Source organism: Panicum virgatum, chromosome 3K (assembly GCF_016808335.1).
Source record: "Panicum virgatum strain AP13 chromosome 3K, P.virgatum_v5, whole genome shotgun sequence".
Lineage (NCBI taxonomy): Eukaryota > Viridiplantae > Streptophyta > Magnoliopsida > Poales > Poaceae > Panicum > Panicum virgatum.
Window position 1 is genome coordinate 12,784,261 of NC_053138.1, and position 26,723 is coordinate 12,810,983.

General features: G+C 44.2%; 4 protein-coding genes and 1 long non-coding RNA gene across 6 annotated transcripts; 4 read left to right on the plus strand and 1 right to left on the minus strand.

Annotated features, from left to right (window-relative positions):
- Positions 1 to 1,072: 1,072 nt before the first annotated feature.
- Positions 1,073 to 5,761, plus strand: LOC120700400 (rho GDP-dissociation inhibitor 1-like). The gene is made up of 6 exons (XM_039984622.1): positions 1,073 to 1,244; positions 2,771 to 2,953; positions 3,093 to 3,159; positions 4,243 to 4,461; positions 5,138 to 5,262; positions 5,378 to 5,761. Exons 2-6 carry the CDS (start codon positions 2,795 to 2,797, stop codon positions 5,456 to 5,458), a joined length of 651 nt encoding a protein of 216 aa, XP_039840556.1. The 5' UTR covers positions 1,073 to 1,244; positions 2,771 to 2,794; the 3' UTR covers positions 5,459 to 5,761.
- A 1,019-nt stretch (positions 5,762 to 6,780) lies between these two features.
- On the plus strand, positions 6,781 to 9,548 carry LOC120700401 (histone deacetylase HDT2-like). Of its 2 annotated transcripts, none has more exons than XM_039984624.1 (10): positions 6,781 to 6,916; positions 7,589 to 7,659; positions 7,745 to 7,959; positions 8,070 to 8,098; positions 8,170 to 8,211; positions 8,320 to 8,498; positions 8,584 to 8,667; positions 8,744 to 8,843; positions 8,978 to 9,113; positions 9,200 to 9,548. In XM_039984624.1, exons 1-10 carry the CDS (start codon positions 6,904 to 6,906, stop codon positions 9,258 to 9,260), a joined length of 930 nt encoding a protein of 309 aa, XP_039840558.1. In that variant the 5' UTR covers positions 6,781 to 6,903; the 3' UTR covers positions 9,261 to 9,548. The 2 variants fall into 2 exon arrangements, with proteins under 2 accessions (XP_039840558.1, XP_039840559.1); XM_039984625.1 differs by having other exon boundaries at positions 8,747 to 8,843.
- A 476-nt stretch (positions 9,549 to 10,024) lies between these two features.
- LOC120700402 lies at positions 10,025 to 10,808 on the plus strand. The gene is made up of 2 exons (XR_005685886.1): positions 10,025 to 10,322; positions 10,434 to 10,808. It is a non-coding gene; the product is annotated as an uncharacterized LOC120700402 (long non-coding RNA).
- Positions 10,809 to 13,073: 2,265 nt separating this feature from the next.
- Positions 13,074 to 14,615, plus strand: LOC120700404 (reticulon-like protein B12). The gene is made up of 3 exons (XM_039984627.1): positions 13,074 to 13,404; positions 13,490 to 13,894; positions 14,016 to 14,615. Exons 1-3 carry the CDS (start codon positions 13,353 to 13,355, stop codon positions 14,192 to 14,194), a joined length of 636 nt encoding a protein of 211 aa, XP_039840561.1. The 5' UTR covers positions 13,074 to 13,352; the 3' UTR covers positions 14,195 to 14,615.
- A 64-nt stretch (positions 14,616 to 14,679) lies between these two features.
- LOC120700403 (protein argonaute 4B) lies at positions 14,680 to 23,187 on the minus strand. The gene is made up of 23 exons (XM_039984626.1): positions 22,955 to 23,187; positions 20,128 to 20,392; positions 19,820 to 20,025; positions 19,498 to 19,722; positions 19,247 to 19,383; positions 19,036 to 19,133; positions 18,838 to 18,935; positions 18,444 to 18,597; positions 18,239 to 18,355; positions 18,027 to 18,134; positions 17,863 to 17,925; positions 17,661 to 17,774; positions 17,356 to 17,521; positions 17,162 to 17,274; positions 16,939 to 17,073; positions 16,690 to 16,817; positions 16,529 to 16,594; positions 16,316 to 16,379; positions 16,108 to 16,219; positions 15,950 to 16,023; positions 15,389 to 15,483; positions 15,262 to 15,293; positions 14,680 to 15,182 (listed from the first exon to the last, which is right to left on the minus strand). The coding sequence occupies exons 2-23, from the start codon at positions 20,365 to 20,367 to the stop codon at positions 15,007 to 15,009; spliced, it is 2,721 nt and encodes a 906-aa protein (XP_039840560.1). The 5' UTR covers positions 20,368 to 20,392; positions 22,955 to 23,187; the 3' UTR covers positions 14,680 to 15,006.
- Positions 23,188 to 26,723: the final 3,536 nt, after the last annotated feature.

Genomic DNA, 26,723 nt, shown 5'->3' on the forward strand with positions numbered 1-26,723 from the left:
GGTAAAATTTGCCCGGTTTTGACAGTTGAATGGCCTATGTTGTCCGATTCCGTAGTTGAAGGTTGAAAATCAGACTTTTACGATAGTTTGAGGGTGAAAATTGGACTTTTCCCTTATAAAAAAGATGATCAAGATTTTTATTATTTTGTCTATTAAATTAAAAAGAAAAGAGGAGTATAAAAAAGAGAGAAGGAGAAGTAAAGAAATAAAACACGTCACAATTAGTTGATTTATACTTGCGGGACTACTGAGATTCACAGTTCACTCCTATTCCTCGGTAGGCCTACCAAAAATGCTTTTAAACAAACTGTTTAAATTTGACTTACTAAGAATTTAATTTAAGTTGAGCTAAGCTTGGACCAAATCTTGCGAAAGGGTCTGTAAAGAGCCTCAGTAGCATCTGAGGTCCTGGATTCGACTCCCCGTGGGAGCGAATTTTCTAAGATTTAACGGCGTTTGTGCTTTCAGTGATAGGCGACGTTTCCGTCGATAGCGGAGCGCCTGTGGTGACTTCGTCAATCTCGAGAATTTGCCGGTTCAGTCTCTCGGAGGTGCTCATAGGGGTAGGGTTGCGTGCGTGTATTCATAGGGATGAGTGTGCGTGCGTGTTTGTGAGCGTCTGTGTTTCTCAAAAAAAAACTTGGACCAAATCTTGAGATGACTAGGTCCATGATCCGTGACCGAGCTATTTGACGAAGTTTGAGTTTTTCTGTTTGTATGTACATGCACATTGCCACCTCTATTAATTTTTCAACCATCCGAAATTAAAATTAGAGCCTTCCGTTACGTAGCGAGCTGCTGTGTCGCACAAGTTAAAATAAACATAAAATAATAAAGCTAAATATTCAGATACGCTTCCTTTTCCATTTATTTATCAAATTGAATCCGTCTCTTATATATATGTCTCCTCACCTATATTAGAAAGAAAAAAAAAAGTTAGCTCAGATCGATCTCGGCTCGGGGTGCTCCAGAGGTGGCAGGGCTCGCTCGAGCTCGGCTCGGCTCATTGACAGCCCTCCCGCTCTCAGGGGCTCAGGGCTCAGATACGCTTCCCCTTTTTTGGGTGGAATCGGCTTGGTCAGGTAGTCAGGTTGATCTCCTCCCTCTATTTCTTAAACATTTCCATTCTCTCGGACTCTCTCTACTCCCTTGCTCTTCCTTCCCTGGCGGCGAAGACTGAGCGAGCGGCGGCGCCATTTGTCACGTCTTCGCCCAACCCTTTGCCGGCGACGAGCATCCGCCAGGTATGCCCGCCCCTTCTCTTTCTTTCTGCTGTGCGAACGGAGCACCCCCAAACCCTAACAAAGCTATTTCTATTCGGATCTGAATCCAGTTACAATATATTACCTACAAACTTCGATTTCGTTTGCAAAAATTATCTGGTGTACATGTGTATGCTGGGTCCGCCCCTGGGCCCTGGCTAACACTGACGCGCTCGAAACCTATGAGCCATTGGAGTTTCGTACTAGCCAGACTGATTATTCCATCTGGTTCGAAAGTGTACATCCTTGCCATTTGTTTGTGCTATGATGACTTGATATCGTTATTAAGCGACGCAGTAGGGTTTTCTCCATTTTTCTGGTGCACGGATTGAATAGCATGCTATGCCTTGTAAGCTTGAAGAGGAAAGTGTAGGCGCAGATGTTGCCCCTTAGTAAATGTCACCACTAGTTAATTGACTGAATAGCTCGTGCAATGCGATGCTCTATCTTGGTTCCATCAATCGGAAAGTAATATGGACTTGATATGGCAAATGTAGAGACAAACTATTGAATTAGAGTACTATACTGTACTTTGATTTGATTACATAAGCAATATGTGAAGATAAGCTTCCTTTTTTATGCTTGTTAGTTCGTGTTGTTTGGAATTGCACAATACAAGCAAGTGTGAATGCATAACTGTTAAAGTTGCAATGATTGTTTGTCTATTTGGTTTGTTTTTATTATTGGTTATAACGGTCTGTTGTTTGTATCTACCCCATATAAAATTAATTTATTGCACGTTCTGCCACTGGTTCTTGGAGTTGTCTTTGTGCCAGGATGCCTTTTCTTTTTATTGCCATGACTTGTGAGCAAGCAATCTAAATTGTTCTTTCTTTCAATTGTGGCATCCAGTTGCTTGTGGATTTTCTTGCTGCGGAGCTGCAGTTGCGCAGCCTATTTTCCAGAAATATTTGCCATATATGTTGATTCGCCACTCCAGAGTAAAATGAGATGCCCTGAGGGGTTATCCCATGCTTGAGGAATGAGCATACTGCAACCAAGCTGCCATTGAGAATCTACCTCTGATATCCTGCACCTAGCCGAGATCTTGTAAAGACATGCTCACGCACACTTAGACCAGGGCTTAGCAGCCTGGAATGCGGGATGACACCACATTCCCTGTTCCTGGAACTTTGTCATAAAACTAGGAACGTGGTCAACGCAGGACACCACACTGTTGTAGCTGGATCATCGTTCTGGTAGTGGGGACAAAGGTCCCCATTCATCGCTCTCTCCAGCAAAAAAAAAGTATAATTTGCCATTGAGCACACCCCATGTTGATCTGCATGTTACAACAACTAGTGTGTGACGTGATGCGATGCTACTAAACGAAACTCCAAGATTTGATTCACTTATTTATTTGGCCCTTGCTTTTAACACTTTGCCTCTCCTGCACAACAACCTGCAATTAATCTAGCTTGTCATATATTGGTTGCCTAGAATGTTAGGAGGGACTATGTTTTTGCTCGATTCATTGTCATCATCTGCATTTTTTATTGTATTACAGGAAAGAAGCCTAGACAAGGGGGAGGATGGATAAGGAGGAGAATAAGGAAGCATCAGTGAGCATTAGCAACAATGACACGGGTACCAATGATATGGAGGATGACGACAATGATGACAATGATGGGAAGCACACGGTGGTGCTTGGCCCTCAGGTTCCCCTCAAGGACCACCTTGAGCTCGATAAGGTAACACAATTATGCCCAATCAGGCAATCACATATGTGACTTTATGATATCTTCAGTATGTAGATTAGGCCACCATTGACAGCATGATTACTATTGTTTGCCCACCCATTTACCCTTTGGATGTGATTTATTTGCCTAGGATGATGACAGCCTAAGGAGGTGGAAAGAGCAGCTCCTTGGAGATGTTGATACCACTAAGCTTGGAGGTACATTTTAATTCTGCACTATTGTTCGTACGTGTATTGAAATGTCAAAAATGATAGTCAGTATACAAACCAAAAATGGTGTCCATGGAACGATGTGATATTAAATTCACTACATCATGCAGTTGTGGACCCAGCATAAAATATTAGGTAGGGTGGATGCAAGTATATATATGCCAAACCATATGAAGTTGCCGTTGCACCATCACTTGGATCATTTTTTTTCCATGGTACGAGTAGATGCACGCATAAACACCACAATTGGGCATTTGATCAAATTCATACTGAAATAATTTACATATGGATTAGAGCTTTTGACAAAATTTTGATGGCATGTTATGCAAAGTACATATATACCAAACTACAGTCTACATACAAATTATAATTTTGCTTGACTGAACATCCAGTGCATGGCCTGCTACTCTAATCTGCTATGTCCCACGCCGTGCTCTCACATGCATCCAGCAGACACCATCACTCCTCTGCCGCTGTTGGCGCTGATTGCTTGGCTGTTGGTATGCCGGCGCTGATTGCTTGGCTGTTGGTATGCCCTGCCGAGTGTCTCCAATGACCATCTTCCGCTGCTGCATTCGAGGGGAGGGAGCAGGCGAACCGCGCTATAGGACACACAAGGGTGTCTAGACTAGAATGCATAGGCAGCTGTTAATTGGGCTTTGCTTCTTAATCAAATAATGTTGGACTGGTCTAATTAGCAAATGCATAGCTCATAAGGCCCATACTCCTTCGTTCTCTTCTTCCAAACGCTGCCAGTGCCAACTAAGGCAGTGTGGGTGGATGTGAACTGGAGCACTCAGAGAAGAGCGCGAGGAGCCTGGGTAGGCCAGCTGCCCTACCTCGCCCTATTGGTGGGTCCACCAGTGACATCATGTTTCGCAGTTTCTTTCATTCAATTTCACACGCTAATTAACAAATAAGCTGACCTTTAAATTTTTCTCAAGCGACAAATTAACATTGAGCTAATGACTCCAGTGCAGCTAAATAGATTAACAGGAACATGGCCTGGAAAGTGCAATCAATCAAACGAAGTTTTAGATGCTTGGACTGATAGTCCCTTTATGTATGCAGAGACTGCAGAACCCGAGGTGACCATATTGAACCTGACCATCCTAACTCCGGATCGACCAGATCTGGTTCTGCCAATCCCACTTGTACGGGATGACAAGGGGTACGCATTCGCGCTCAAGGATGGAAGCACCTACAGCTTCCGCTTCTCCTTCACTGTCTCCAACAACATTGTGTCTGGTCTCAGATATACACACACTGTCTGGAAGGCTGGAGTAAGAGGTGATTCATAATGAAACATATGCATAGCTGTGTGTCATCTTTGTTGGTTACGTGCTGATGCTGCACTTCATGAGAATAAGGATGGTAGCATGAATTTTGACTAGTTTTACATGACCCTTGTTAATTTACATCTGCATTGCATTACATTCTAGTGCTTGTTTATGTAAATGCTTACCATGAAACTACTAACTATTTGGCTCATGAATTCTGCATTATACATGATTGATTTTCTTTATGTAAAAATAATTGCTATTGTCCTTTTTTTTGCAATGAATGTTAATTTCATCTGTACTTATCTGGATCATGTAGTCAATTTATCTGGATCATGAAGTCATGTACTCAAGTGTCCCTGCTATTCCGTTTGCGCCAAATATTTTTTTCCATGGAACTTGACAAATGTGGTGTTGGGTCAAGGCGTCCAGCACTTGAAGGACACAACACTAGTTATTTATAGTATGGATGGATTCACAAAATTTTTATATGTTGTCTACTTGTCTGTAGCTTTGTGGCTCATGATTCTCATTATATAAGAAAGTTGCATTCAGTATGTCGAATGCTATGTATGGCAAACCCCTCATGTGGTTCAATTGGCCTTTCATATCGAAATCCCAGTCATTGAGTTAGTGCGCATGCTCTCCCTAGGCCTAAGACAGTTTACCCCCGGTTGGTCTTGCAGTGGAAAAACAGAAGGTGATGCTGGGGACCTTCAGTCCTCAGCAGGAGCCTTACATGTACGAGGCTGAGGAAGATACGACACCTAGCGGCATCTTTGCGAGGGGTTCATATTCTGCAAAGCTGAAGGTAAGGAAACCCTAAAAGTAAATGTTATATCTTTACATATTTGAAGACTACCTCCCTGATAAGAACCTTGGAAATGCATAGAGCCTAATGAATTTGTATGAATTTGGTTTTCCAGTTTGTGGACGATGATGGGAAAGTCTACTTGGACATGGGCTACTGCTTCGAGATCCGGAAGGACTGGCCATCCTCGGCCTAAAACTGTGAGAGAAAACAGGGCTTAGCTTTAGGTGGCATGTAACAGGGGATGGTTGGTGCTGTGTCTTGTATGTACGACTCTCGCTGCGCGTGGCGTAGCCCGGCAATATGAGCTGAAAATCCAGATAACAGAATTTATTATGTTGATGGATGGGCATGGCTCAGAAGAATCCCCGTGCAGATGCTGCATTGAATCGTCGGACTGTTGCGATCGTACCTCTCACTCTCTCAGCCTGATTATATTGTATTCTATGGGTCGCTTACTGCTATAGTTTTTGTCCTGATTATTGTTGGCTTGGGCAAATCTTTGTCTTTATCTTTAGCTATTTCTAAAATATATGTAATATTTCCATCAGAAATTTTAGTTTAGTCTAACACGCATCATCGATGGTGCATTCAAAACATATATAATGAGAACCCAACAACAACATTGTATTTGTAAGCTGAATTTAAAAATAAGAATGTGAAAACACAACAAAATCTGTATCGAGAAAATTATTCGTAGAGGAAAAACAAAACAATCGCGCCACGCGCGTGTCCTTTAGCAACATTGTTTTGCCAGTCCCATGCGGTTTTTTTGGACTCGAAGGTTACATCACGTGCTTAGCTTGACGATGGTATGACCAGAGCGCCAGGACCTTCGGCCAGAGCATGAGTTCACCGTTCACGCATCAACGATGCCAATAGTAAGGGTCAGCAGGAGGAGATGTTACACCATATTTATCGGATGTCTCTATATTTATAACGTCAAGCATGTGCATATTTGCCGGTGGCAAATTTTTTTAAGGTATTTTCCAGTGGCAAACTAAGAGCCTAAATGGTTGGATGTCAATTTTTGCAAAACCAAAATCATGGCAAAACAATATATTGGCTTACCAAAATCAGAGCATGCCAAAGTGCTGGGAAGAAATTTAGTTACTCATTTGGTTTACTGCCAACTAATACTCTCTTCTCTTGTAAGATTTAAGAAGTTTCTAGTGACTTGCTATGATTTTGATTAAAATGATTAATTTCTAGACATAAACCAACTGATAGCTAAATCTTATTGGCATGTCTAGATTTTAGCATGGCAAAAATTGGTAGCAAACCAAGCAGGCTCTGACTGATGAAAGAGGCTTGAGCATCCAATCCGCGGCATGGACACGGCCCGTATCTTCCGAAGGGTTGAGATCTATCACGGCCCAAGAGGAGTGGGAAGGACTTCCTGGGGCCCATTTAGGCCGTTCTCTCTTTTCTCTCGCACACACAATAAAAAAAAGAAAAGAAAACTACGAGCGGTCGGGATGGTCCAGAGTCAGGATCGGACGGTCAGGCCGTGCTCTGCTCCTTTTAAAAGCCTGCCCCGGCTCTACTCGGTTCCTCCATTCGTTCCATCGGCCGGCGGCTTAAACCCTAGGCTCCTCCATCGCCGCATCTTCTCCGCCGCCGCCTTCGCCTTCGACGCCGATGGAGTTCTGGGGTAACCTCTCGATCCCTATTCAGCCATCCCTTTGTTCTCCGGGTATTCTAGGGCCTATTAGGGTTACGATTGGTTTCTCTCTGTATGTTGTGTTGCGTTCCGTTCAGCACGTGTTTTTATGTTCTAGCACCTTAGGGTTTGCATATCTTTTCTTTGCTGCGGTGCGACCTCTAGGTTATTTTCCCTGTCGAGTCGACTTGTGATTATTATGCGCTTATTTTCATCGAGTCGTATCGTTGGCTATATTTACATACCATGGCAGGCAGTCTTAGCTTGTATTTACATATTCGCATTGTGTTGCGCTTGGAGGCCCCTTTGCCATTGTGCTGACCTAGTAACCTATTTTCTGAAAATTGTAAAACTTGCTCGGCACAATATCCCTAATTAATAGGTCTTTCAACTACCCAATGGGTGCATATATATTAACCGGATTTTTGTGTGCAGTGTGCGGTCTCTAGTTATTTTACCCAACATATGATTTTCCCATTGTAGTTCAATGCTCTTGCACAGATTAGTTGATGATTTAGCACTTATTCTCTCCTTAGGATGCTAGTGAATTTGGTCTCCATGTTACCTGATACTTCTTTGAATTCTTGTTACTTGGCATTATATTCCCCTATAGTCTATGCTTAATATAATCTAATCTCATGCTGATTGGTTTATGTTTTGCAGGTCTTGAAGTCAAGCCTGGAACCACTGTTAAGTGTGATCCTAGCGATGGCTACATCCTTCATCTTTCCCAGGTTTATGCCTATTCCTGACACAAATCTTCTCTGTAAATCTCTATTCTGTCAGCAGTCAAAGTTACTCATGATTACTATCTGATAGGCTGCTCTTGGGGAATCAAAGAAAAGCGACACAGCATTGATGTATGTCAAAGTTGATGATCAGAAGCTGGCCATTGGTACCCTCTCACATGACAAGTACCCTCACATCCCGTTTGATTTGGTCTTTGACAAAGAGTTTGAGCTGTCACACACATCAAAAGCTGCCAGTGTGTTCTTCTCCGGTTACAAGGTCGAGCAACCTGGTGTGGAAGATGAATATCCTTTGTAATGTCCAATTAATTCTGCTTTTGGGAATTATCATAATGATTTTTTATGTGCATGTGGAATTTTTTTCCTTGACCTGTTTTTTTTTGCCTCGTTTCCACAATGGATTTTGATTCTGAAGAAGATGAAGGTAAATCTTGCAATTTTCACCTGTAGAAATTTGTTACGTCACTCTTCCGTATTAACCTGTCTATGTTTCAGATGTAGGGGAAGAGCAGAACATTCCTTTAATCAAGGAAAATGGTATTTATCCTATCTGTTGATACTTTTTTCGAAGATGTGTTTCTGTTTTGCAACTTTGATTATGAACTGGATGAGATATTCTGAATGTGTATCTACTTTTGCATCAAGGCAAAGCTCAAGGGAAGGAGGAGCAGAAAAGCAAGGCAGGGCCTGCGGCTTCAAATTCAAGTGCTGCTGTAAAGGATGTTGACAAGAAAATCAAGGCTGATGATGACAGTGATGAGGATGAAACTGATGATGATTCTGATGACGATGATCTATCTCCTGATGAGGAAGGCAACGATGATGTGAGTTGAAGGATGGGGAAGTTGTTTGTCTGCATATAGATTAGAGGATGGCTCTTCCTTGTTGAACTTTATTGTTCTGCTGCAGGATTCAAGTGATGAGGGTGATTCCAGTGAGGAGGATGAGGACAGTGAGGATGATGAGGAAGAAGAAACTCCAACTCCCAAGAAGGTATGTGCCTGCTTGACGGATATACTCTGGTGTTCATGTGAGTAGTCTGTTCTTACCAGATGAGTGCAATGTTTTGCAGCCAGAGGTAGGCAAGAAGAGAGCAGCGGAAAATGCTCTGAAGACACCTGTTTCTGATAAGAAAGCGAAAGTTGCCACGCCATCTGGCCAGAAGACAGGTGTGTAGTCTTGTGGCTTCTGCTAGGGTTTGGGATTTCTGCAGGAGCAGTGGGCATGTGGCCTCTGCTAGGGTTAGGGATTCCTGTGGGGAAAAGATGTTATCTGAATTTTTTATATGCATTCGTCTGAGCAGGTGGTAACAAGGGCACTGCCCACGTGCCAACTCCGCACCCAGCAAAGAAGGTGAGCAAGACCCCTGCGAACAATGACAAGTCAAAGGAGAAGTCCCCAAAATCTGGTGGGTCGGTCGTGTGCAAGTCGTGCAGCAAGTAAGTTGGCACAGTTTTCCCTTAGTGCATTCTCTTATTTGTGAAAAGGGAAATGTATTGATCCCAGGTCTTGTTTGTTTGTGCAGGACGTTCAACAGCGACATGGCTCTACAGGCTCACTCGAAGGCCAAGCATGGTGCAAAGTGAGGGACTCTCTGCTGGTTGGGATTGGTGCCTTTTTAGAGTTGGGGAAGAAATGGCGGTAGTAGGCCTTATTTTGTCACGATACGTGCCTTAGTGGTTGTTATGTGATTGGTGCGTTTCGTGGAGACTCAAAATGCAGCAGAACAAGCTGCCGTGAACTAGTATTTTGGGTTGTTCGGATGGTAGTTTTGGGAATCGTTGAATCTACCTTGATGCTGTGCTTCGTTTTAGCCTGGTTGGCTACTGCTTTTGATGGAATGGAGCTGTTGCTGTGAATCCAGCTTCTGTTTTCGTGCTGCTTTTGATCGCCACGCCGTGCTGTGGGATCCAGCTTCTGTTTTCGTTTGTTTATTTTCTGCGCTGTGAAATTTAATCTGGGTTTTCCTGCCGCCAGTGTCAGGCTGTGGCCTGGGCGAGCAGGCGCACCGTGTATTATGTGGCCACCCGTATTATGCATCCCCCCCGCCCTTTGGCTACCGTGTATTATGTAGTCATCAGACAGAATTTCGTATGCAAGACATGGTGAAAACTGCTGTTCAGGATCGCAATTGATGTACAGTAGGAAGTGATGGCATATGGAATTCAGCAGAGGAGGGAAGGCCAGTGGGCAGTGTCCCATTGGCGCAAAGCATAGAAGAGTACAGAGCCTCATTTTACCAGAGCCCCTAGCTGACTTTTATCTACGAATTTTAACAGTGAGCCGTCACCCGTCAGAGTTTTTTTTTATTTGAATTTGTCACCCGTCAGAGTTGACTGCTGCTGAGGCCCAAAGCAGCAAAGCCACAACCAGCAACCGACGACCGAATCGATTCGCGCGCGCGCGCGCGTCCTCCCTCCCGCCAATTCCACTGCCTCGCGCGGGAAACGCACGCCACCCGCCCCACCTCGCGCCGGTCCATAGATGGAGATGGTCAGGTCAGATGCAGATGGAGATGGGGAAGAAGGAAGCGGGCATGGGGGTGGTCTGGGGTCGCCGGAGAGCAGCCCCTCCGCCGGAGGAGGACGACGGCGAGGTCGAGAGGTCCAGAGCCACCAAAGCCAAGAACGACCCCCTCTCCGTCTACGGTAAACCAGCCACCGTCCTTCCTTTCTTTTTCCTGCTTGCCAAGAACCAAGATTCGCGTTGCGCTGCATCAAGGACAGATGAATAATTGAACGGTTGCTTGTTTTTGCAAGGGCCACGCTGCTGAAGCTTCGACATGGCTCGGCACAAGCTTTCACAGCCGCGCCGCCGGATGGGGATGGCAGGAACGGAGGCGGCGATGATGGAGCTGCTAGTGCTCAGAGCAAGCAAACAAACTGAGGGCATCTAGGGGCTCAAGATGCTGTGCTGTGTTGTGTTTTGGTTTTCAGGCGTTTTGTATTCATTGTGTTACGGTAAAAATACAAATAAGATTATGGGAAAATTTGGTTCAATAGCACTGAAAGATTATTGTTCTGGTCTATATCACTGGCTCCCTGCTCAACACCATAACTGTCAGATATAGCTCTGAAATTTCCAACTTGGTTGGCTGAATGATCTGAGAACTAGAAGTTGCTTGTTTTTGTTCAGTTTGACTGTGAAAAGACTTGAGATGTGGTAAACCTCACTGTATAACTGGCACAATTATAATGCTTTCTTATTAATCAAATAAAGATCTTGAACTATATGTATGTTTTCCATGCGAGTTGGCAAAAGTTGTAGTCATGCTGCCGGTTCTCTGTCCAACTGTTTCAATCGTTTGAGATCTCAGCTGAATTATTTTCCAGTTTGTGCTTATCTTTTTTTGAAACGAACCAGGAGAGCTGCTGATTATATTAAAAAGAAGAAACAACGCCCAGACTGGGCCACATAACAGCCAACACCACCACCAGCCAACACGATCACACAACTCGACTCGAAACTCGACTCAAAACCACAACTGGTTGGATTGGACGTCAACACGGTTGCGCAACTCAACTCGACTCTATACAAAACCAACACGCCGCGCCACCACTGTCCAAGAAGAAGCCGACAAGCAGCCAACCTCACAAGTGCCGTCGTCTCCAACGATGTCCCACACCAACCAGCCGCTGTCATGCAGAACTGGCTGCCGCAGTCCGCTGCAAGCCAAGTAGCCACCTTGACCTCTCCACCATGCCTCTATCATCTTCATATCACGCACACGATCGCCGATCTCCTAACTACGGCCGTACGTTGGCAGAAGTCAGCAAAGAAGCCCACCGCACCACACCGAAAGAGCCACCGCCATGCAAGACCCCTCGCCGAAGTACCGCTGCAGCACCATGCACCCCAAACACCAAAAATTTGCGCCGGATCCTGAAACTCCGAGACAACTCCTCGCCCAGGTCGGATTGGGACATCGACCTAGGCCTCAACTCAACGTGTGGGGGCCTAGCCACATCCACCGCCGCACACCACTCCTCGGACACCACCTTAAAGCACACGGGGTCTTGCCACTCCCGCCGCTGGACTCTCCAAGGATCCGGGCTTGCTTCGTTGTCGAGGGTGAAATAGAGCCATCGAGCCACTGCAAAACCCCACCTTCGTCGTGCCACTACTGGAATCACCACTGCACCACCTGCGCGGACAGAAAGCCTCCGGAGACATGGCTCATCCTCGCTGCACACCTGCCCTTCAAGTTCAAACCCGGTATCCACCCACTCCACCACAAGCCCCGGGGCACCAAGGTTGGAGTCTAGCACCGACACGGTCGACGCTACGCGTGGCCGAACGCCGCCAAACCAACCAGTGAAGCATCCAGCGCACTGCGTAGAAGGGAACCTCCATAGACAGCGTCTTCAGAAAGAGCACGACGCTAGGACGTGCCGCCGCCGCCCGCCCAATGAGGGGCAAGGTTTTCACCCAGAGATTCCACCAACAAAGCGAGGAGGGTGTCACAACAACGTCCCCAGCAGGAGCACGACGCCCAAGGCGTCGCCGTTGTCGGCTCGGCGTACTGCCAAGCATGGATTTCTCCCATCACCCACCTGCCCGCAGCCGCCCCAAACTCACTGCTTATCACACCCACCTGGAACTGATGTATAATCCTTTAATTCCGTTTTCCTCCCCTCCCTTCCCTATTCTTCTTATCTGCTTTTCTCTCTTTCTTTTGTCCCTTTTAGTTCGAGTTTACTCCTAGATGTCTCCTCTACTTGTAGCTCTAGAGAAAAATGAAGTAAGCTTTGTCCCAGCTGGAACAGGTATTGTTGTTCTTAATACTTTTTTTGAGCAATTATTGGCAGGCGCTCTGCCGTCTCATTCATAGAAGAAAAAGCAGTATTACATTTACAACGGCAGCATGTTGGGATTCCAATTCCACCCCAGCTACTGATGATTCTCTCATCCAACTGAGGAAAGTGGTGATTCTGTTTTCTGCATTCCTGGGTGAGCTGACTGTTAGATTTCTACATCGGCAAAACCTCCCAAGCCGACAACAAAAAACTCTTTGGAAACAGAAATAGAGTAAGCCAGTCTTGTTTCTCCACAGAACGGAAGCTTGGTGATCAGGATATAAATGAGCTAGACCAAGAACGGAAGCTTCTTCAGGACTTCAATAAATAAGCATACATCAAAGCCTGCTGCAACAACCACGTTTTGGAATTATATTTGACCAAAGAAGAAGGTTGCACCGTTTTACAGCCTTACAGGCTGCGAGCAAGGAGGAGAAATTCAAGCAGAAAACACGTTTTTGAACCCGGGAGTTGATGGGAATTTCAAATTTGGGCAGGGCAAGGAGAGAGTTGGGAGGAAAAGCAGGAACGGGCAAAGGGAGGGAAAGGGTGGATTGGATGATTGATGAGGGCGGGGCCTGCCCTGCCTGCTGGTGGAGTGGTGCGTGGGACCCACGCCACGTTGATTCCAGCTCATCATTCGCGCACGTCTCCTTCGTCGTCTCCGTTGCTGGCTCAGGCAGGGGCACCAGCAGCAACAGCCAACAGCAAAGGCTACTGGAATTTTTTGGTTGGGAAATCTCGGAGGAGGAGGAGCTCATGGCATGGATCGTCCGTCCTGCTGTCTGATTCGATTCCGCTAGCTGTTCCTTCCGCCCCACTCCAATAAGCCCTCCAGCTCCATCCGATTCGACTCGATTCCCCTCCCCTGCCTCCTTGTCCATGGATGAACGGATCACCACCGGCGGCGGGGCATGCTCCGTCGGAGAATTTGGTACCGTACCTACCACCCTTCCTCCCTCTCTCCCCATGAATGAGTATGAACTCGCGATTGAATTCTGGGTTGGATCGGATTGCAGCGTGGGACGTGGTGCTCTGGCGCCGGGGCCGCGCCGACGCCAGCGCCTGCCTGCTGGCGGCCACCGCCGCCTCCTGGCTGCTCTTCTACGGCCCGGGCCGCGGCTACACCGCGCTCTCCCTCGCCTCCGACGTGCTCCTCCTCCTCCTCACCGTGCTCTTCCTCTGGGCCAAGGCCGCGCGCCTCCTCAACAGGCCGGCGCCCCCCGTCCCGGCGATGCGCGTCTCGCAGCGGGGCGTGGACGAGGCGGCGGCCCTGCTGCGCGCCGCCCTCGACGCCGTCTGCTCCGGCTTCCATGACATCGCCACGGGCAGGGACTCGCTCCTCTTCGGCCGGGTCTTCCTCTGCCTGTGGGCCCTCTCCATCGTCGGCAGCCTCACCGATTTCCCCACCTTCTGCTACGCGAGTGAGCTGTTCTGTCCTTTCCTTGTCTGAATTTATTTGCTCGCGTCGCCTGTTCATCTGGCTGTTCCGATTCACCATGAATGTTGTTTACTCAGAAAGAATTCACCATGGCTCCGGTGCAGGCATCGTGGCTGTTCTGACGCTCCCGGCACTGTACCAGAAATACCAAGAATGTGTGGACACATACATGAGGTTTGCCTACATGAACCTGCGCATGTACGAGATGGTGTACGAGAGGTTCTCCATGAAATGCTTCATCAGGGTCAGGGATTGCGTCATGGAGGTCCTCAAGGATCCATGACCAGCTTCCACCGCCATTGCATCGCTTGCTTCCACAGGGATTGGATTTGATTTTGATTTGAATTCTTCTGTATAGTTTTCTTTGATTGAGCATAGTATATCCCTATCAGCACAGGAGTGGAAAATATAGAAGGAAATGAGTAGTTCTGATTGGTTCTGATGATTGTTTGTTTGTTTGCTCCGGGTGGTGTGCTTTTATCTTTGATCTTCAGCTGCTGCTGCTGTTCAGCTTGGAGCAGTCTAGGGTGATGCGAACAAATGGCTGCAGCTGTTCCAGTTTGATGCTCAGCGCAGCCACGATCGCATGTAGTTTTGTGTGCGCGCCTGTTATCGCCCAGGCTGCTTTCATGTAGCTGTTGAGTTTGTACAGAAAGACAAAACTCACTGTAAACATTTTGCTTATATCTATCATTCACCCTGAATGCATTGGACTGAAATCTGTTGGATTGTTTACCGTCAGCATTGCAAACCGCACCCGTAAACCTCTGAAAGTGAAATAATATACCTGCTAGAGGATCTGCAACAAATGACATGATATGGTCCACAAGGGAGATTAGCTTAAACCAAAGAGCTGACTTAGGTCTCAGAAACATGATCCATTCACATCTGAATGGACAATGGAGTGATGGACGGACAATCGCATCCCCTACAGGGCGCAACAAAATGACTGGTTCGACAGGCCCCCAGATACAGCAGCTAAGTCGGTTCAACAAGCCTTCAGGTTCCAAGTTGGTTAGGCTAGGCATATATACATACACCACTAACCAAAACTGACCGAGACTGCTACAGTTTGTGTGCTACAGTTTGAGCGCATTAGCAGAAGAACATAGAGCTCCTGACTTTCTCATGCAGACGTGGCAGCTCTGGCACGGGTGCACTGCCCACCGAGGTATGCCCTCCCTGGCTGGAGGAGGCATCTGACATCTCCTCAAATTTCAGGAACGAACCGACCTGCGCTGCGGCGAGATGGGCATAGCAAATTGGAGCAACTGCAAACAAACACACCCTGTCATTTGCTGTGCCGGAACTCTTGCTCCAGCAAAACTAAACTGGGATCGTGTGACCTACCTACGGAGATGGCCGTTGTGCTCCTTTGATACCTGAAAGATAGGCCACAGCAACATTATAAGCAAGTGCTATAGCCAGCAAGTAGTAACAATGAATACAGCCACCACAGCAAGCTTCCCCTACTTACACATAAGAGAGCGAATGAACAAACTCCTGCATGTCATCAGCAGAGAAGCCTATCTCATCGTGGAGAACATGATAATGCGTCGGCCTTGTTGTTCCCTGATACAGACAAGCATATACCGATATTTAGCCCCTAGAAAATCTAGGATTTGTTAGCTTCCCTGAGCTCACACACACAAACACACACACACACGAGAGGTAGAGGATGAACTAGATGAGAGGAAGAGAAGCAGAGAGTGGACACGAGGAGTTGTTGCTGCTTGATCTTCTGAGCTGCAGCTGCTCTTCTATATATAGCCAAGCCAGTCAAGGTGAGTTAAATTACAAGGTATGGCTCTAGTGCCCAGCCACCTCTAGCCTTGCTGCTACTTGCAGCTACTACTATGCACAATAGTCACTTGCCGCCCAAAATTGAAGTGGCAGTCATGACCAAAAGTGACAAGAGCAAAAGCTCCTATCAGCATTGAAAGGTACAAGCTAGAGCATGGTGATTATCTAACAGGATTCAGAGATAACTTGCAACATTTAGCTCTTGACAATGTCATTCGAATCAGAGTCAACTTACAATCATCCCAGCATGTGCACACATGTAGAAGTCAAAGTTCCTAGGATGGCACACTTTGCTGTCCACAACAGTACCTGCAGAATGACACATGTATTCATTGCACGTCTCAGGACACTGCCAACTCGCATGTAAACAGTAGCACACTTCGTAATTGTTACCCGGAGGAACGTTATCTGGAGATCCAGTCTGAAAAAACTTGGTATGATGGTTCTTCTGAGCTACAATCACAGTGAACTTGGGCGACCACTTCTCATCGAGAAACTTGCATGCCTGCATTGTTTAAACGATGTGCAGCCTAGTGGTGAGTACAAGAGTTGGCGGCAATCTAAGCAAATGTGTGAGGACAAATCAGAACAAATGGATTACCTCAATGATCTGATCGAGTTCAATGTTTATGACCTGGGTAAATTGGCTTTCACTAACTCCATCCCTAAAAGCAGCAAATAGTTGCACCTCAGTTGTTAACAAAGTATCAATACTCCATTCCAGTAAAAAAATGCACCCTACTTTTCACAAGTTTCTTAGTTTTCTCAACAGGATTTAATGATATGAGCAAATAGTAATTCCAGAATTTCAAACCTGAAAATAATAACATGGTCAGGTTTTCGCTTTCCAGAGCTAGTATAGAAGTCAATCAGTGATTCCCTGGAAGTCACAAATATGAAGATAAACATAGTATTCAGAAGGCATCATGTGAAACATACATATTACATACATCCACATACTAAGATATCTCTTACCGAATGAGGCCATCATCTTCAGTTCCCCGTGGCTTAAACAAGGAGGTCATCATTTCTTGCCTGGCAGATTGGGTGTGAACTGAAGCTCTATATTTAGAGATATTAGGCCATTGACGAGAGCTGACCACCTAAACACAGTCAATAAGTTATGGCTACAATACATTAACATAGAACTATTTCTTTAAGCCACAAAATCATTTAGACCCCATGGGAGCAGGCACTGCACAATTAAAAGAATATCCTTCTTACTGCAGCAATCGAAGGTTTATCTTGTCCTGGATGACCATGTGACACATCCATACCCAAGATGATGGTGGGTACGTCAGACACATGAGGTATTGCACGAGATGCTTCAATTTGCAGCAACGAGTTCAGCCCGCCAAGCTAGTTATGAATAAGGGAAAAGGGTGGTATAAGTACACATTAGTGAATAACACGGTGCAAGAGAAGACAAATTATGCAAAAAAAAAACCTTTGCATTAATCTTCATCAGCAAATTAAGCAGGTATGGATCATTGACTCTTATTGGTGCTAGACATTGTGTGACAATACCAAATTCAGCAAGGCACTTTCTCTTCCAAGGACCTGGTTGAAACAAAGTTTAATTGTTGCAAAGGTCCGATAACAATATGGAAGGGTTGCAATGGTAACCAAATATAAACTAACCATAGACTTCACAATTTTTCCTCTCCGAGAGAAGGCACAAGAGGAACCTTGGAGCTCCAGGAAGTTTTGATTTTATCTGTTCAAACATATCATCCACTCTTCTTGACACAGGGGCACGCCTCATAGAGGGGCTCTCTTCAAACACCTCAAAAGGTTCGTCCATTTGCTGCAAAAAATGATGTGAGGAACAGAAATTGTGATACTTCCTAACATATCATCCACTCTTCTTGACACAGGGGCACGCCTAATAGAGGGGCTCTCTTCAAATAGTGCTCTGTGGAAAATGCTTGAAAGCTAAAACATACAATTCCCTTTGCAGATGCATTTCTCATCAGGTCAGGAATAAGTCTCCGAATATCACAACGTGCTGAGAAATTAACAACCGCCCACTTATCCACAGAGCATGTTTGAATTAGCTTCTGAAAAGGGCACAGGATTTGTCATACATCAGAAAGATCCTTCCTAATCAAGAAGTACTAGAGAAGATACAAGAAGAAGCACGCTGACCCTATTGGTGAAATTCCACTTTCCATTTCGTGGCAAGATATCTTCACTGTTGGCGGCTTTCAGCTACATGATATTAGATTTGATTAGATGAATTTTGCTAGTTCACTGATACAGGAACAATGTTTTGAACGAGAAAACATCTAAAGCTCACAATGGTCACAAACCTTCGGGGCTTGCAGGACCCTTCCTTCAATTTGAGTAAACTTTGGAGCAACTGAAATACCACACACCCTCAGCATGGGGTCGGAATCGTAGTTACTACGTTGCAGCGCCTAACATTTGGGGTACTCATAAAGTGTCAATTAATAGTTGTAAAAATCAATCCCATGCAGTTATAAATGTTTGCAGCTTGCAAAAATCAAGGTAAACAACTCACATCGTTAAGGACTGCCATCCTTTCATCAGGCTTCTGTCTAGACCTCTCGACTAGGTTGGTCCTTTGTAGCGTAGACAAAGCTTTAGTGTATCTTTGTAAAGGAACAAGGTTGCACAGCTAGTAACACAGCACAAAAACATGGCATGCACCATATTTTTAGCAAACAAGAAGATGTAAGGATGTACACTAGCAAAGTGAAACAAACCTCAATGGGAAAATATGTTGGGCGCTTTGGTTTCCCAACATTTATACAGGGATAATCACCAGAATACCGCAGTTCAATTCCTTTCTTCATATAGTAGTCATAGACAGTTATTTCAACAGTATCATTACTACCATCCCTCAGTTTAAGTGGAAACCTAGTTGCATATGCCCATGAGAAAACAATTAACAAATGGCAGTAATATCATAAAACACACTGAAAGCACAAGAATAACTCAATCATATTGAAAGCACAAATGATCCGAACAGAATTAATAACAGCAATACTTGCTGAACAAAAAATGTTCTTAAACAAGCTTAACACAATAGGGTACTTTTTTTCAAATACCAAGTAAAGCACTGACAAAAACAAAGATGGTAAGAAAATATATTCTCACGTCTGTTCCTTGCAATTCTGCTCACTAAGACCAACAATCTTGGATTCTGTATTCCCATGAATTGTCTTAATTCTCAAGTTCTTCAGAGCACGCTTGGCCTATATTGAGTATGCATGCATCCAAAATAGAGTTATCAAAGAGATATTTCAATGCGTTAGTGTGATCATTCAAGAGGTTCCACACAAAGACGCAACTTACCTTTTGCCAGTCAATTTTGCTAGGATGATCAACTTTCTGGTTAGCAAGAAGAAAATCAGAAACTGGACCTGGCCTCACAATCATTGTCGTTGAAACATCTGCAGATTTCGAGAGAAAAAAAGGAAAAAACTAACATGAGCATGAAAGATCAAATGTAAGATAGATAATAAACAATCTGGTTCCATGGTACTGGTGCTGGACGAATACATACCAATGTTCAGGGAAAGTCCACTCTGTGTGCCACGAAAGCTTGAATGAAATCCACGACAACCCACAACACCACCACCCAAATCAACAAAGTTTGAAGGGTTGTTATGGAAAAATGACTGCCTGACTATAAGACAGCCCCTGCAAATAGTGAGAAAAATTGACCACAGAAATTATAAATGGCATATAAAAGCCTGACCAAAGAAGATACTTAAATCTAGCTATAATCATCTATGAAGATAAATAGTTACGTACTGTTTTGCAGAATGCTGTCTCAGTATAATATCAAGAACACGGAGAGCCTCCAGTGAGTTCTCTGATTCTTCACCTCTAATGGCTTGACCAATAGCGCTCATAGGAATTTTTGCTGCCAAACTTAATTCGACTTTGAAAGTCTTCGGCTGGTATGATCTCCTCACTCTCTTCTTGTCACCACCTCCAGGACTGTCATTTCCTTCAGGGCTCCCATTGGCAGCAGTTCTACAACCGTAAAAAATTTCAAAAATATATGGCAATACAAATTACAATTGTGTGTAGGCAAAAAAAAAAAGAAAACAGATCAAGGAATGAAACTAACTTTCCAGTAGACGGCTCCTCCATAACTACAGTGAACTCATTGTTTACTTGTGGAAGAGCACCAACAGTAAACAGGCTCTTTTCTCCATCATATGCAAAGTCCTTGTTAGAAAGCTCAGAGTGATATGTCTGCTGCAGTTTATCAATCACCTTTCTGCCTACCACTTTCCCATCAACGGGTTGATCATCCTCATACTTCAACTTCACCTATTCATATTGAACATGACAATCAGATCAGTCAAGGATATATATAGAAGAAGGGTATGTGACAATGTATTTTGAATAGGTGAGCTTTGTTGTCAGACATACATCATAGTGAAAGAAAAAGTCTTCAGTACTCTTCACCGAGACTTTAAAGTGATTTGAATAGAGCTGGATTAGTTGCCCTTTTCGTCCTACACCAGGCCTGGCCATTGGTAGTTTCTTAGGCTTTACTGGTTTATCTGGTGGCGATTCACCCAAAACATCATCAGCTTTAATCGGCACCACATTCGGTGGCACCGGAGGGGGTGGCGGCAACTCATCAGCATCACCATCATGAGAACTCATTTTAAGATAAAACAAGCTGCAACCTCTGCAAGGAAATAAGGACAACAGCAATCCATGTTAGGGAAGGTAACAAGCACTCGAGAGAATCTGGTACCAATGCAACAGCAGCATATAATCACGAAGTTGAATCTATCCATAACTTAGCATCAATCCCTATCATCTTCAACACTATAAGCTCCACATTTTTGTTAACTTCTTTATCAGGCAAAATTCAGATAAAATGCAGAGCCTATCTAATGAATTGAAAGACACGAATAGCTATGACTATGTCCAACTTCTGAACTCATCTCCCACTTCATCAGCACTAGCCATATTCCTCTGTTCTTGTGCCTGTTTCCCAATGCATTGCTTCGTTTACTCGTAGCACGTGACCTCCTAGAGTAGCCAGGACACATTTGGACACGAAATAAATCTCTACCGTAATCTCTCTTGTACAATCCATCAAACGAGCCATCAACCTTGTCTACACGCACGCCTTTAGCGGCAGCATTATGCCGTTGAGAACACACGGACTGTGCGTACTGTTGACTAAAAGAATCACAATCAGCATTATACTGTTGACTGTGCGTCCAGCGGGAGAACGAGGGGTACAAGTGTCATTTCACCCTTCGGAAAATAAAATGGCAGCGGATGCAAGAAGCGCATGTATGGAGTTCCAAATTTGCGAAGCCGATATTTGTTATGGAGAATATGTGATGTTTGGAGTCCCGAATCTACAATTTTCTCGCCCAAGCTAGTACTTTTTTTCTGAAACAAGGTTTCAGATAAGAGAGAAAAGATGGAAGCTTAGCATAGCTGAACAGAACATTTTTCCCCAAAAAAAACTAAAAAAATTGACCCAATGCCCCCCCCCCCCCACCCTAAATTGTTCTGGGAGTAAAATCCACTCTAGGTCCTTGAACTTGTCCCAAGGTCTCATCTAGGTCCATGTACTTAGGAAACCAGGTAAACAGGTCCTTAAACTTGTTTAAATGTGTCATCTAGGTCCAAAACCGGATTTGGTAGACGGTTTTGCTACAGTAAGGTGTTTTGTCTTTTTTCTTTTTTTTAACATTTAGATTGAATCTTTGAAAAATCATAGTAAATTATAGAAAAATCATAAAATAAAAAATCCAATTTTTTTGGACTCCACATGAGTAGATCTACAAGTGAACATATAATATGATATGCTTTAGTACAAAATTTTTGCTACAAAGCTTATCTTTTTCTTTTTTATTTATTTGGCTGAATCTTTAAAAAATCATAGTAAATCTTAGAAAATTTATAAAATAGAAAATCCAATTTTGTTAGACTCCACATGCGCATGTCTACACAGTGAGTATATAATATGGTATGCAAGGTTTTTAAAGCGGTAAGGCGAGGCAAGGCGATGCGCCACCGCTCGGACGCCTAGGCGTAAGGCATGAGGCGAGGCGCCGCTGCCCTCCTCTGCCTCCGCCTCCGCCTCTGCCTCCTCCGTCGCCGCCCACCCCTTGCCTCCTCCGTCGCCAGCCTCTGCCTCCTTCGCCGCCAGCCCCTGCCTCCACCCGATGCCAGACCGGAGGAGGAGGAGGAGGGGGAGGAAGGACAGGAGGCGGCGGCGCAGCTCCGTTCCCCGGTGGCGCGGCACTGGAACGCCGGCCTAGGCGAGGAATGGTAAGGCGACGCCGACGCCCAGCTTTTTTTTCCGCTCGGACGCCTAGGCGACGCCTTAAAAACCTTGATGGTATGCTTTAGTCCAATAAAATAATTAGAAGTTGCAGCTACGAATTATTTTAATTAATTATAGAAAAGTATAGATCTAAAGCTAAAAAAAATTGTACTAAAACATACCATATTATATGTTCACTTATAGATTTACTCATGGTGAGTCCAAAAAATTTGGATTTTTCGTTTTATGATTTTTCTATAAGTTACTATGATTTTTCAAAGATTCAATCTAAATGTTAAAAAAAAAGAAAAAAACAAAAACCACCTACTGTAGCAAAACCGCCTGTCAAATCCGGTTTTGGACCTAGATGACACATTTAAACAAGTTTAAGAACCTGTTTACCTGGTTTCCTAAGTACATGGACCTAGATGAGACCTCAGGACAAGTTCAAGGACCTGCAGTGGATTTTACTCTTATTCTGGGGTAAATTCCTAAGCAGTAACTCATCGCGTTAACACTGCTTTTTATGTTTGCATTAAAAGGGAAAAAAAGAAGACCAAGAAGACGAATCTCCGGTGTGATTGAACCACAACGGAAACACCCTAGCCCTTTGAAATTATATTTCAAGAAAAACAAATCTGTGAATGCCAGGAAGTCGCTATGTGGCTACGAGCGCGTGAAAACCGCGAAGGAAAAACCCTAGCCCTTTGAAATTAGGAATATGTCAAGAAAAACAAATCTGCGAGTGCCAGGAACTCGTCATGAAACCCTAAGAAAGCAGAAGATGCATGGAAATGGATGGGGGGTTTTTGGAGGGGACTAGGGTTACACATGCCGCAGCATTGTGGCCACGAGAGTCGATTCGTTTCCCATGGACAATACTCCAATCGAGCAATGAACCGAGCAGAGGGGGAAAGGAACAAAGATTTATGGCGCATTTCATCTTCACTCACTTACCCAAGCAAGGAAGAAGCAGAGGCCTCGGGGCCTCCGAAGTCGTCGTCCTCCTCTCGCACCCAAGCCAAGAGTGTGGAGTGGAGTGTGGTGGTGGAGGAGCGTAGTGGTCTCACTCCTCGCAGTCGCCGACGCGTCGACGCCCCGACTCCCTGCCCTGCCGCTGCTTAAATGAGGCAGGCAGGCAGGCAGGCGCTCCTCGATCGGCGCGGCGGCTCCTCCACCATCTCCTCGGTGTCTCCTCCGCGGCCTGCTCTCTCTCTCTCTTCAGCGGCGCGACACCTGGACATGTGGACGGTTGGGATGCACTAGGGCGTGGCCGCGTGGCTGGGCCGGACCTGACCGTCTCGGGGGCGAGGCGACGGACGGATCCAAAAAGTGGTCGCGTTCCTGGTGGGCCGCTCGGTCCGCACCACGAACGACCCACAACAACGGCGGGCACACAGTAGTTGTTGGCTGTAAATATTACTAGAACATAATGCACACTTTGAGCGCCCGATCACGAGTTGCATACAGTATCCAATATCCCATGCAAATATTATAATAATATTAATATTGTTGATTGAATGGGATCTGCAGCTCATAGGTGCTGTGAAAACCATAAATTATATTTAACAATCAGTATTAGTAGCTACCAAACATTTTAACAGGTAACTTAGAATACTGATCCAAATAAGAGTGGAGTACTAAGATATTAAAAGGAGGAGATAACACATTTTGTACTCATCCGGTATCCAAAAGAGTTTCACTGATGTTGAAAACACCAGGTTCTAAAGGGCAGACCCCCAAAGGCTCCCACTCGAGTGGGGTCTGGGGAAGGAAAATATACGAGCAAGCCTTACCCCCACAGTAAACTGCGGGGAGGCCGCTCGAACCCACGACCTGTCACTTCGGTGAGCAAGCGCTCAACCAACTGCACCAGGCCTGCCCTTCATATAAAATGCCTAAATATATATAGCACCAAGCAACAGGGCATCAGATGCAGATCAAGGCATGGTTGGAACTGTGTAAATATAAAATAAGCTGCTCCCCTTCTTCCTTCTAAGCATCGCCATTTGGAACTGTAAATATAGGAACGATAGTTAGTTGCTATAGAGCTTGTTAATAGCCGCACGAAGAGTTTACAATAAATCTAATATTTTGAGGAGGCAGCCATATTTGAATGAGGATCTGATGTTGAAAAAAATTAAAGTGATCAGAAGCATCTCTATGGTACCTATGGCTATGTCTCTCACATATACTCGCAATTTGGAAGAGAAAGATATAAAACAATAAAGAGGCACATGTAAAGAATTATTAGAAATTCTATGTTGACATTCAACTTGAGAGGAAGGCTGTTGTCTAGGTAGGCAAATTATATAAGCAGGAGGATATGTAAATAGGGCAGCAATATGCAAAACCAGATATATTTTTGCATTGCTAAGTAGAGGAAGATGCTTACATTAGTATAAATGATATATGCACTATCAATTTTATAGATACTATGATATACCAAATGTCCAACTTGGTGACGACTAATAAAGATAATGCTTTACGATCAAGTGCAGCCATGATCTAGTCGGTGGATCTATTTTATTTGCAGTTTGTAGCAAGGAGATACCTAGATTTGGAAATGCCATGTTCACAACCACGAGCTTTGCTTCCAGTGTCTTTATCAAGCAGTAGCTTATTGATGATTTTCTTGTTAGAGGAGTAGTGAAACCTGAAAAATAAACATGTTAGTTACTATGGTATTACTTGAAATGTTGAAGAAAACAAATTTATGTTTATAAGGTCGATCTTTTCTTACGATAGCCTTTTCTATCTTTGTTGCAGAATTGCCAGCTCTCTTGATCCAACTGACTTCGCTAGCGAACGAATCCAGCAGACTCCAGACTTTGGTTACTTTTTCGCGGGGCGTCTATACATAACACGCACGACAGCAACCGTCGTCGCCGCAGGAGGTCGGTCCACCGTGGCCCGCTGGATGTGCACCCATGAACTTGCATCATAAAAGATGTTCTAAAAATAAATAAAAAATTGTTTTAGAAAGACAACAATATTTTGATTGTGTTGTTACTAAGGAGATGTAAAAATGTTCATCATAGAAAGATTGTTTAAAGATAAAATAAATTATTCCAAAAATAAAATTTCATATTCTAAGAAAAATATTTTAAAAAATATTTTAGAGCAAAAAATATTTTAAATAGTATTTTTCAAACGTAGGCAAGTGTGATCTAGTTTTGAAAGTCTTAACACAAAGATCACTACGGTGTAATCATAATTTGATTTAGATAATTAGTTTGTGAAATACAAATTTTTTTAGTTGGAGTACATGCACGTAAACTGAGATATGTCAGGTGAGGTATGCAGCCGCTAATTTTTTACACTTGAATGCTCCGCGAGTGCTGTGGTTCGTTCGAGGCAGCTGGCTAGAATCGACCCATGAAAATAACAGATGGGCTAAAAGCATGCGCCAGCAACCGTGACGTGGTGCATTATGGTCTGGGAGCATGGAGCAACCCAGTTCTTACAGCAACACCAGACCCATCCGTATTACGCCCTGTACATGACGTGGCGAGAAGCAAAGGGCACCGCAAGCCGCGAAACGCGGACGAGCGAGGAGGAGCTACCTCTCTTTAATTAACCCGATTAGAACAGTCCCAACTCACACTCTATCATGGAGTCTAAGTATATTTATAGTCTTTTATTTATATTTTTTGCTGATGTGGCACCCTGATTACTGAAGAGAGAAAAAAAACAAGACTTGATTTCTAAATAAGACCTCAAGTCTACGCGCCCTTCAATAGCCAAGAAATCAGAGAGACTTGCGTTATGGAGGGAGCGTGGAGTCCATGAATTTTGTGATGGAAGAAAAACAATAAATAATTTTATGTATAGAAACTACTATTACACACTTTGTATTGAAAAATATAGTTTGTTGTGATAGAGTCTTTGAGGTTTAAGACTCTACGAGTGGAGTCTGCATTGGGACTGCCCTTATAGTCTATCTCTCAGCCAATTAGTATATTAGTTTAATCTTCTGTTCATGGCAACGTATGCTATACAAACTATTTTCGTATGCAAACTATGGAAACTCCAATCTAAACCACCGAATTAAGATTCAAGGGGCGTAAGGAGGGAGGGTAATTTACAATTAACCGCCGCCCTTGGATTAGATAATCACACTTTTATAAATCTCCCTACCACTCCTATTCAAGGACGGACGGTTAATTGTAAATTACCCTCCTCCTCACACCTCTTGGATCTTGATTCGGTGATTCAGATTGGAGTTTTCATAATTTGCATATGAAGGTGGTTTGCGTAGCATACGTTGTCCATTAATATAAGGCTGACATGTTTCTCTCATAAAGTTTATCGGTTTTTGTGTCTAAGTTGGTTGCAAGTTTGCAGCCTACCACTCCTCTCTCTTTCCTCTTATTTTCTCTCCATTTCAATATTTAGTCTTCTTACATACTGTTATAATACACTGCTATAATACACGGAACTTTTTTTTTAAGACTGTCACGCGAGTTTGGTAGGTTCCTTTTGAAAAGCCATTGACATGAATATCTTCTTTTTTAACGGGACCAGTCCTTCCAAATTATTTTGTCCGAGGATTCACTTCAAAATTTTAAAATTTTATAAGATTCTCCATCACATTAAATTTTTTAACCCATACATGAAGTATTAAATATAGCTAAATAAAATAACTAATTACACAGTTTGTCAATAATTTGTGAGACGAATCTTTTGAGCCTAGTTAACTCATGGCGGAACAATAGTTAGCAAA